This window comes from Pollicipes pollicipes, unplaced genomic scaffold (genome assembly GCF_011947565.3).
Source record: "Pollicipes pollicipes isolate AB1234 unplaced genomic scaffold, Ppol_2.1 Scaffold_5724;HRSCAF=6776_pilon_pilon_pilon, whole genome shotgun sequence".
NCBI lineage: Eukaryota > Metazoa > Arthropoda > Thecostraca > Pollicipedomorpha > Pollicipedidae > Pollicipes > Pollicipes pollicipes.
This window is the reverse complement of record NW_023596746.1, coordinates 25,294,866-25,306,343: the sequence shown is the minus strand read 5'-3', so window position 1 is coordinate 25,306,343 and position 11,478 is coordinate 25,294,866. Positions and strand designations below refer to the sequence as shown.

At 47.0% G+C, this 11,478-nt stretch overlaps 1 protein-coding gene across 1 annotated transcript; it reads left to right on the top strand.

The window, feature by feature from the left end:
* Nucleotides 1-1,649: 1,649 nt before the first annotated feature.
* LOC119103465 (uncharacterized) lies at nt 1,650-4,733 on the top strand. Its single transcript, XM_037227014.1, has 2 exons — nt 1,650-2,819; nt 4,456-4,733. The coding sequence occupies exons 1-2, from the start codon at nt 1,846-1,848 to the stop codon at nt 4,610-4,612; spliced, it is 1,131 nt and encodes a 376-aa protein (XP_037082909.1). The 5' UTR covers nt 1,650-1,845; the 3' UTR covers nt 4,613-4,733.
* The last annotated feature ends 6,745 nt before the right edge of the window (nt 4,734-11,478 follow it).

The following is an 11,478-nucleotide window of genomic DNA, read 5'->3' as shown; positions in this document are numbered from 1 at the left end:
GGCAAAACCTACCCTTATTTTTCACCACACCATCCTTACCACGCCAAAATTACTGTGCTTCTAGGATTAGCTATGCAGTTGAAGGTAATCGGTATCGGCCAAGTTTATTATATCCGGCTTAGGAGAGATCTGAAAGCTAAACCTAAAAACGGGGTATCCCGATAAACTAACTACACCGCTGGAACGGTCGACAAATTGAGCGTGAACAACGTATTACCAGTAAGGAACAGAGCAAAAAAAAAAAAATCAAAATGTTAACCCACGTCACGCGTGCTGTAACCCACGTTAGCCATCTGCCTAACATGAGACAAATGCTTTAAGATAGACAACATATTAACACTTAAAAACAACCACTTTCAACACGCGAAAAAAACATCGACCAGCCAACCCCTGTTATTCACCGAAGAGGGGCAAGCAAGCCTGAAGGATCAGTTGGTACACGCAAAGACAAGGAAGCCCATAAACGACCAGCGGAGAAACAGACAGGAGTGTGGAGAAAACTCATCATCTGTCGGCGAATTTTTCAGGAACGATCAGATGTAAAGCAAAAAAAAAAACGCAACGTTTGCTGATCACTGTACTGTGTGCTAATGTATATATCATGTCGGAAAGGAACAGCGTTGACTTTATATATCCGCTCGGAAAAATATTTATCATCCACAAGGATTGATGAACTGAAGTAGCATCAGTGGACTACCCCGTAGCCTTCTTCTTTTATTCACTGGGCCACTCAATTAACGATGTAAAATTGTTGACTTGGAAAGAGTGTAAAGCAAAAATGTGCTTTATATGAGGTTCAGAAAGGAGGTGGGCAAATATGCTGGGAACATCACACCATCAAGAGGGACTTAACGCAAAAACCTATATAAAATGTACAACATGTATTAGAGGCGTGTTCTACGGGAGGCTTACTGAGAGCCAGTAGAGAGTGATGTTCCACATAGGTCAGTGTATGGCCCGTTGCTCTTTGTTGTTTTTGTGAATGATGTTGGGACAGGATTAGGGAGGAATAAGGTGTTTACATTTTCTGACGATATTTAGTTGATGGGGGCGTCGAAAAATGCCGATCATGTGAAGCCTGACTTAGAAAAGCTAGTGAACTGGGCTTCTCTGTGGCATATGTCATTTAATCATGATAAGTGTAAGACAGCTTTCACTTAGTCAGAGAGTAGTGAATAGTTGGAATGGACTTTCAAACCAAACTGTAGGATGTCCCCCTTGCAACATTTAAAAACCGTTTGTACAAGTTCAGTCGATCTAAGGATCTCACTTATAGCTAAATGCAGGCAAGTCAGGTGGTAAGATTAGTGTTGAGGATGAATGTGGAATATGCTAATCTTGCAGCTCTGAGGTAGGCTACCCTCGATGGGCTCTTGCGGCTCTGTGTTGGCCTAGTGTCTTTATGTCTATCTTTCTATCTCTGTGCGTCGTGAGGGCGTGTGTACGTGCGTACATGGGTGTAAGCAAGCATGCGTGCGCGCGAGCGTGCGTGCGTGCTGCGCGTATGCGTATGTAATAATGAGAGCAATGCGTGACAAATTCTTTATTTTATTTTCTGACAGATCATCTAAGAGAGAAGCGGAAGACTTAAGCTCTTCACGTGAGCACCGTTTTATTTTCAACACTGATTTCACCGCACTGCCTTTTGCGCTCCCAGAACGGGAGCTAAATTTTTGTTTTCTATTCATCCTTGCATTGAATTTTGTTTGATTTCGTTCGTTTTGTTCGGTCTGAGGGCAAAGTTGTACCAGTTCCAACGATGCCTTTCTTTGAATTGAGAGGAACATTTCCCGATAGCATTTAACGACAGACATGTAAATCCATGATTGACTATAACCAATAAAAATGGTCTACCCTTCTGCCTACGGGAGCAGTAACAAGCCGTCATGGGCGTTCGATGTCACAGACCGCTTACAACGAAGCAGTGGAAGCTCCCAGAGCTACCGCGTACCGTATCCACGACCTCCGGCAGAGAAGGAAGACTACAAAGAGCCATTCCTCTGCGCCAGAATCTTTCTTATGCTGATAAATGTTTTATTTTTTATCATTGGATTCGCTATGGTTATAACATCCATCGTGGCTGCAGGAAAGCCTGATTCTTGCCAATTTTGTTATAGCATCCTTCGACCACTTCTTATTTCAGGAATAATAACAACATTCATCTCCATCATGGGCGTATTTGGAGCAGCCTGCAATTCCTATAGGCTCCTCCTGGTGTACGTCACATGCGTAGCATTCCTACTGATGGTGCAAATGATCGTCTTCTTCTGGTCCCTGTTCGGGCGCGCCAACTTCAAGCGGCGCATGCACAGCTTCTTCACCGCGAAGATTCGCTACCACCCCTACGACTTGGTGGGATTTCTGGACGAGATCCAGGCCAAGTACACTTGCTGCGGTGTCGACGGTCCGCACGACTACCACGCGGCCGGCATCCAGCTGCCTCCATCCTGCTGCCACTCCTCGGCCGGGTTCCAGTGCGGCCGGCTCAGCGGCCCCGCCGGCGCGACCCCGGCCATCATCGCCACCGTCGCCACGAACGCCAGCGCTGCCGAAAACGTGACGGCCGCGGTGAACGCCTCGCTGGCCGTGACGCCGGCCTCCAGCGAATTGGGGCGGCCGACGGTCGCCCTTCACGCGCTCACCAAGGGGGCCCGCCACCGTCTGCAGAACGTCACCGGCAGCGGCATGGGCAACGTGACGGCGAACAGCACCAATGCGCTTCTGGCCAATATCACCACGATGGCGCCGCTGTCCGAGCTCTTCAACCGCACCAACCTGAGTGGTGGACCCGAGACCTGGGACATCCGTCACGTCAAAATGTGAGTGTCGCTTGCGGTTAGTGGTGGCGATCAGATGTGCATGGGGATGGAGAAATTACCCGCCAGACGTCCACCCTGAGAGCTTTCCTCTGATACACGAAAAGGTAGTAGGTAGCTCAGTAGGTTGGATCACTTGCCTTCCCACTCACTCATTAGTGGCGGGGTTAGTTCTAGTTATTCGCTCGCTGTTTTTTCCCACCTGGAACGGCCTTCGGGCCGGTGGCAGCAGCCGCGCTGAAGGTTTGGTGTCATCAGGTGGTAGGATGGGCGGCGCCAAGCATTGTGCACGGTAAGCGTTCGCTGAAAAATTTTGCCGTCGACTTGGATTTTCACAATCGAATGATGAAGTCATGGCCTACTCAACCAGCACTGCTGGGTTCATGACCTGCACAACCAGCACTGCTTAATGTTGATGCTACACGCGCCCAGGTGGCCGACTGAATGCGAAACGTACGGGGCCGGTCAATCTTTTATGTCAAAACCAAGAGGACACCAAACTAGCAGGAGTAGGTAACACCATATATTGCCTTATTTGGTCAAAATTTGAGGTGCCTAGGTCGTAGCCTTCCGGTCGAACAAGGTCAAATTTTCGGGTCAAACCAGGTCAAAATTCAGATCAGTGCCCAAAATGCCCTCAGATTTCCCCTCGCAACCTTCTTTGACATAATCGTCTCTTGTAAGCAAAGGAGCCCTGATGTTTATATTAGGTCCGGGATCTGATTTGAGTTTCAAAGGGAAAAAACGAACAGAAACCATCAGGATTACATGGATATTTGGATGCATAATTGGCACCAAGTACGCCAAGTACGCTGCATGCTCCTCAAAGGAAACGGTTGATCAAGGTCCTTTTAGGTCAGTGACCTTACCTGACGTTCATGAAGTCGGAAAAGTAATCTTTTGACATCCGTGGTATCAGGGAATTCTAACTGAGCGTCCAAAACTTCTCCATCAAGTACGTTGTCCAGCAATGAAGTGACTTAGCTTTTACTTTGATCTGACCTCCATACCTAACCCAAAGTGAACATAATTAATTGCAATCCTAATTTAAATTGTCTGATCGCCTGAAAATGTGTCCATAGCCGCTACATTCCCTGACAGCCATGGCCTGACTTTAACCGGCTCTAGGTTTGCAACCAAAAGGAGCTATATCTACTTTTATATCAAAGATCAGGTATTAAATTGTATACAGCTATACGCAGTTGGGCGCGACTACTCCGCGCTGTTCTGAACGATTTTCGAAAATCCTCTGGGAGCTGAACTGACACCCTACCCGAGCGCGTGTTTACTCCAGAAATCTATCTAACCACGACTCTAGATTAATCCTTTATTAGATTAGAAGTTGCGACTTAATGCTGCCGTTCCTTGCTGATAGAACGGAGATGCACACCAGCAGATGCTACAGACGAGGTAGGGATCTTAAAGACGATGGATGGTGCCCCGAAACAGCCCATTGGTTCCTCGGAACGCGTAATTGGGCCCCTCAGGGTAGGTGCAACGATGACGTTAGAATCAGCGATCAGGTGCGTGACGGCTCCGGGCTGGGGCTAAGAAGCTAATGAATACAACCGTGAATAACTGGGCATCGTTTGTGCCATGCCTGAGGTGAGCGCCGGCCTAACCTCTTTTCCATTGGCAGGCGCGGCTGCTACCATGTGCTGTGGGCTTCAGTGGAGGGCCACTACGCGCTGGTGGTGGAGATCACGGTCGGTCTGGCGTTGTTCCTGACTCTGCAGCTGATGATCCTGTGCATGGCGCACCGCGTGGCCCGAGGCGGCTTCATCGAAGAGGCGTAGGAGCTCGGCGAATCAGTGCCGACAGTTTGATCGAAGTTGTGCCATTGAAATGCGACAGGTCTGATCGAGACAATGCGAAGTCCGACATTGACAAATACAAAACGGCTGGACTTGAAGCGACGTGCTGTGTTTCACCTCCTAGTGCGTTTACAAGCAGTGGCGTCGGGTCTTCCGAGGGGACCTTCAGCCCCTCGGGACTGGCAAAGAGGGACCGAACCGAGGGCCCGAAGGGCTGGCTGGTGGTCGTATTGAGGAGCCTTGCCCGCAGGGCCGGGCCCTTAAATGCAAGCCAGAGGGCTCTGCGCCGGCTGTGGCCCCCTGAGTCAAGGAGAGACACCCTTCAGGTCAGGCACCACCAGTGCCCGACAGTGAGCCGGAATTCGATGACGTTAAAACGTTTACTGGGTGTCAACATCCGCCTGAAGGGCTCATTTCTCAAGCAGTGATAAGGTTGCACCCGCAATATACAATGTCCGTCAGGTTAGCGACGTATTGAAGTTCAAATTCGGTGTCGGGTTCAGATTTTTTACAGCAGTCTTCCAAGCTCAAACCCATTAAACTATTCACGAATCTGTCATTTTCTCTTCTCTAAGTCATTTAGTCTTACCTCTACAGGTCAATGAAATGCCGTAACTTGGTAACCTGGCGTTCTCTCGTTTATCGAAGAAATTCAAAAAACGGTTACATTGAATCTTGCGATGTTCACTTTCCTCACATCTAGAAAACCTCACATTCAAGGTCAACGATCGAGGTCACATCGAATTGAACACCCTTCGCTCTTTGCTCACGAAAAGTGCAACACAAAATCTTTCATTATCAATTCTTTTTTATTCTAATTATTTCAATATCAATCAGACTATCAATACTGGTGCCGTATTGACAATCGTGATGCTCTCTCTCGACACGTCTCCACAAAGTAAATTTCAAGGCTAAAGATCAAGGTGACCCAAAACGCGGTACCCTAACACTTATTCCTTTGCCAAAAATATAACATCACTGTGACATCGCTAAATATCACTGTAGCATCACAAACACACCGTAACATCACACCTAACATCACTGTAACATAAAGGCATCACTGTGATGTTCATGATGTCCGCTTTCGTTACAGCTGCAAGAACTTACCCTCAAAGTTGAAGGGAAGGCCACACAACACTTAGTACCCTCACCTTTATTCGTTGATTAAACGAATGAAACAAAATCTGTGTGATAATAATGCTTGTGATGTCTTCTTTCCTTAAACAAAGACAAACAAGGTTAAAGGTCAAAGTCACCTAAAAGCGGCAACTTAAAATTTATTCCTTTAATCAAGGAACGCAATAAGATGGGTATCACATTGGTGTTTGTGGTGTCTGCTTTTAACGCAATCAAAAACTGACTCATGCTCAAAGTTCAAGGTCACTGAAACGCGGTTCCCTGACAATTATTCGTTTACTTTATAAATACCACACAAGTCGTGTCATGTTGATGCGTGTCATCTCTGCTTTCATTACGCTGGCAAAAACTCTCAAGGTCAAAGATCGGTGTCGCAAAAACGTGATCTCGCCGCTTTAAATCGTTTACTTAATGGATGCCGCAACATGGTGCCACATCGTTCTTCCGGATGCTAGCGTTCGTCAATTTTGAGAAACGAATTCTGAAGGTCAAAGAACAAGTTTAAGAAAAACACGATGCCTATCACTTATTTGTTTACATAAGAAATACAACGAAAGATGTGGCGTAATGATGTCGTTAATGCCTACTTTTGTTACACTGAAACACTTCTTCTCAAGATCAAATGTGACTTGTGAGTAAGTGTTCATGAGTGAAAGTCTCTCATGATCAGCAAACTGGCATTTATTCGTTAATGTAATAAATACTTTGATTTCTCGATTTCGTTTATATCATATATATATATATATATATATATATATATATATATATATATATATATATAACTCAACTTTTCTTGCATTTGCTTAGCGAACAAATATGCCCCAGTACTGCTTCTTGATACCGCGTCTCGTTAAGTGGATTTCCTGAGCACCGACGCGATACCTTCCTTGTGATATCTAATAAAAAAAACGAATAAATGCCCGGATGGCGCTTTTTTGTGGTTGTGACATTTACCTTGAAAATTGCTGTTCTTGAAGTGTGACGAAAGCGGGCATCACAAACATCAACATGGTATGGCTTGTGGTGCGTTTCTTACTTAAACAACTTTTTCATTGCACTGTGCTTTTTGTGACCTTGAGTTTTGATTTTGAGAGTTCGTTTTTCTAAGTGTGACAAGAGCGGACATCCTAAGCGCCGATATCCGAGTCCGAGTGCCCTTGTGTTGATCCAGGGCCAGAAGAAGGCCTCCCCGGGTCCCGGGTCGGGAGAATCCCGGGTCAGGAGGCCTCCTGCCTCACGAAGGGAGCCAATACCTGATAAATTCCTCTAAGAGTCTCTTGACTGACCAGCGGATCCCATCACCGTGTTACCAGCCGATCCCATCATCGTGTCCCATCACTCTTTAAAAATCGTTTTATGCATTTCAAAGATAAGTCTGGCACGAATATTGCTCTTGTGAAATCTTTAAGTTCCGTGTTTTGCTGGCATGACTACCACAAAGCTGCGTACGTATTTTGGCGCTCGTGATACACTTAAAAAGGAAATTAGTCGAGTTACCATCCTCAAACTTGCTTCCTGTAACGTCGACAGCCCCAAGCTTTTTACAGATATTTGTTCTGTGTAGCCAGGAAATCTTAATTAGCTTAATTAGCTACTTAAGCAACTTTAAACATTCTTCAAAATTCAAGATGGCGGCCACCGCCATCTTCAATGTTGGTCCAGTTTCAAGTCTTCTCTTGATGACATGGAGGGACAGTTTGACACCGGCTTTGATAATTATCTATATCAGGGAGTCCATTTCTGAGTTATTTTTGGTGTACTGGGCCAAAGCCAAGGTCAAATCGAAAACCAAATGTCAAGCTTGATCATTAATCACCAATATCTTCTCTATTGATCGCTATGTAGCGCTTGCTGCCTTCTCATCCTTAGTGCAAGGGCACCACGCACAGAGCTGCATGCATAACACTATAATATTGTAAACATGTGCTACATACATGCATGCATACATGCATGCACTTAAGAAGACGCTTTTCACTTGGATGGATACGTACAGTCAAGTTGCCATCCTTCTGCTTTTTAAATGAAATCATACGATGCAAACTATCGCGAACTTTTGACAGAAGTTTTCCATATAGCTGGCTTTATATAGTTAAGAGAGGCAAATTAGCTTGGATGCTACTTGCGCAACTTTGCATATTTCCCAGAATTTAAGATGGCAGCTGCTGCCATCTTGAATATTGGTCCAGATTCAAAGTAGTATCTCGACGACTTGGGTGGTCGTGTCATGTTATGCAGTCACGTATAAATTTTCTGTGGCAGGGAGCCAATTTTTACAAGTATTCTTAATTTGTGGGGTCGACGTCAATGCCAAACCGAAGGTAAAAGGTCAGACCTGATGATAAGTCACCCGAATCCCCTCTATTGATCGATGCATGCCGTTTGTTGTCGTTTCGTACTCATTATAAGGATGCGACTTGCAGCAGCTGCACACGTTATAAAAATTACGATATGGAATTATATGCTATGTGTACGACGCATGTCCATAGGAGACCACAATGCATGCATAGACAAATGCTACCGCATGTACTATAGTGGCTGTTCAGAAGCTCGTCGCTGCAAAGCGACGAGTTTGGTAACTCGTCGCTTGGTACGAGTGGTACTCAACTCTCCAGGACGTGATATCTTGGCTCGTAGATCCTGTTACTGTTGCTATATATCAAGGAGCAGATACAAGTGAAACAAGAAAGCCTTCGCGGGCTGATATCACGATTCTCCAAAAGTTGTTGAAGTCCCATTATAGTGACTTTGATTTGAAGCGAGACTGCCTGCTTTCTAGGAAACAGTATGAGCCGAAAAACAGCTAAACCAACGCAGCTCGGTGCAGGCAAAACAGTGCAAAACCGTAGACGCCCAATACCATGCCCCTTGTTACAATAGTTCCTGGGCTATTTTCGTGCGCCGCCCCGCCTGCAAGGAGCCTGCCGATGTCCTCCCTGTCGACTGCTCTCGGCTGGCTCAAGGTAGTCGCTCAGCGCCTGGTGTGACTTGTTGCCATTAACCACTTGACACGCAACTGCACGGCGATAATGAAGTGGCATGCCCTTAGGCCTTGCCGCTGTTCCAGGCCTTCCCGTTTGTCCTGCTGGTGATGCCACCGCCAGACGCTGCGCTCGTAGTCACGTCCACGACAGATCCCCTCATCGGTGTCCCTGCACAGCTCAGGACACTCATCGGAGTATGCATCATGCCCGTGTGAGTGAAGTGTGAGATTGGTCTGGCGCTCAGGGCCGTTGGATTAGATTAGACATGCAGTCTAATGCAAGTGTACGTCGGCTGTGGGATGGGTGAGCTGCGTCCCGAGAGCATTGGGAGTTATTTCGAGACACGCAAGCGTAGACGGAAGGACGTCCGACTGTCAGGCGGCCAGTCGACCTTTGGCCCGAACACCACCTGTGTCTGAAACCTCAGGGCAGAGTCTGTTTCCAGTCAGTCTTGCTGAGCTTTGAAACCCGCTCACCCGGCCGGTATTTCAGTCCTGTGGACTTCCGAAAGTAATGGCGCCTTTCGCTGCTGACTAAACCTGACGGCAGTGGAATTAATCCGTGACTCTTCAATGGACATAGCCCTGTCGAGAGCCAAGGTGCGTTCAGATTGGAAGGTCCCTTGTAGCGCTACAGCTACGTGGCCAGGTGGACTAGTCGAGAGTGGGTTACCTCACTGTCGCCGTTTTGCGGCAGTTTTTCTCGAGGGCAACAAAACATATCGGGAGTGGAGGGACTACCTGGAGACGGCCATAGAGCACCTAACTACAAGCATGCGAGTGAGATGCCTCTTCAAGCCTACGTTGCTGGTGCTCACGTCTGCCGCTGCACCGCGTCATCTGATCGTCTCCTGGGACCGCTGAAGGCCTGACTGACATCTTAGAGACTCTTCTGGCTCACTACACTACTAGCCCCCCCCCCCCCGGAGTAGTTTCCCCGTGACCCCCCCCCCCCCCGCCAGAAGAACAGAAGCTAGATTGCCAACTTCGGTCAGAGCGTCGAAGTCTCCTCCGTCATGCCGACCTTCTCAATGGCAGCAGTTACTTCTGAAGCACTTCTGGCCACAATGCAAGCCTTTGGCGTACAGACTACTTTAAAGTGTTACGGAAAAATCGCACGTTATAGCCTTTGCACCAGGAAGTAGATGGACATTGAATACAACGAAGGGGAGCTGGGTGTACATAGCGATAACGACTAAGAAGGGAAGTAGAGCAATGCGACGGGAACTGGCTGGTAGTACTGTGTTCAAGGTCTCGTTAGCTCTCGTGACACTGTACGCCAAAGGCCATCCCTGTGTTTTATGTTTAACCTCTGATTTGGCGTTGAATTAGAAGACCTCGTAGCCCAAAGACAAGTCCAAAAATAGCTCACCACTCGGCAGTTCGCGGTTCGAGTTCGCGGTATTCGACAATGCAGGGTCTCAAAAAGAGAGTTTAAGTATGGCAACTCGACTAATTCCCTTGGTAAATGCATCAGGAGCACCAAAATGCTTACGCAGCGATGTTATAGCCATGCCATCAGAACTTGAAATTTCAAGATGATGCAAGTAATTAGCATTATGGCAACTTGACTACATAGGAATGGCTGCAAGGGAAGAAATAACTATGCAAGGGAATGCAAGGGAAATGCAAGGGACATGATACTAGCCGCAAAATGCTGTTCTCAGATATTGTGGACTGTCATGGCCATTCTTAGCCCATAGTCAGTGCTTCAAAACACAAGTACTGGATTGTTATTTGCCACGTGGGAGCGTTCTAGATATTTGAGGAGACATTTCAGAAAACGAATATGAAAAACATGTTGAGCTGTGGTTTTTGTCTAACGGAGTAAACCTCAGCAATCTATTTACTATGCGGATGAAGCCATGCCCATGCTTTTCTGACGTGGGCATCTTTCTGGCTCCTCTTATTCTGTTTTTCGGTGGTATACTAATGTACACGCATCAATCTGCGCACGTGGCGACGACCTAAACTGGCATATAAGTCGTCTTCAGCCGTCATGAGCCGCCTTCTGCAAGAAATGTGTTGGCGGCAAGGGACGGATTTTCCAATTTGGGCTGCGGAGATTCCCCAACAGAGCCTCAAAAAGTGGCCACTACACACTAGAAGCTGGAACTCGAGCAAATGAGCACACTGAGGGCGGGCGACGCCACCTATAGATGATCGTGGGCCCGGCGGCGCCGCGGTCGGAGCACTCCGAGTTTTCTCGATGCGCCGCCAGGGGACGGGTCGTCCTGACCACTCAACTGAAACTGAAACTCCAAATACTCCCGAAATATTTACACCCCCATGCGAGTGCATGAAACTAATTGTGTAATGCTGGCACATTGAGAATCTTTTTTTTTGTAAACTGCTGATAACAGCCGGAGGTTATTCGTCGAACACTAAGGTCATTTTTGCGTCTACGGTTCACGAACGAACTTAGCTCTGACGACAAACTCGATGTTGCTCGTTGTACTCGATGTTCTTGTGCAAAAGTTCATTGTTTTGCGTAATGACTATTGTTTTATTGGCGACGTATTTAGAAAACATAAGGATTTGAACCGGTACCTGAGTGCAGCGAGTGAGTGTAATACAGAAGGTTTTGTCCATTCTTAGGTCGGAAGAGCACTCAGAAAGTGCTTCCTGTGGACCCTCTGAGATCAGGTGCTACAGGAAATTGTGTCTGCGCGATCGTCCAGCACTCCAGTGACGATTCAGCAAGTGATGCCTTTTGCTGTCCGCCTTTTAA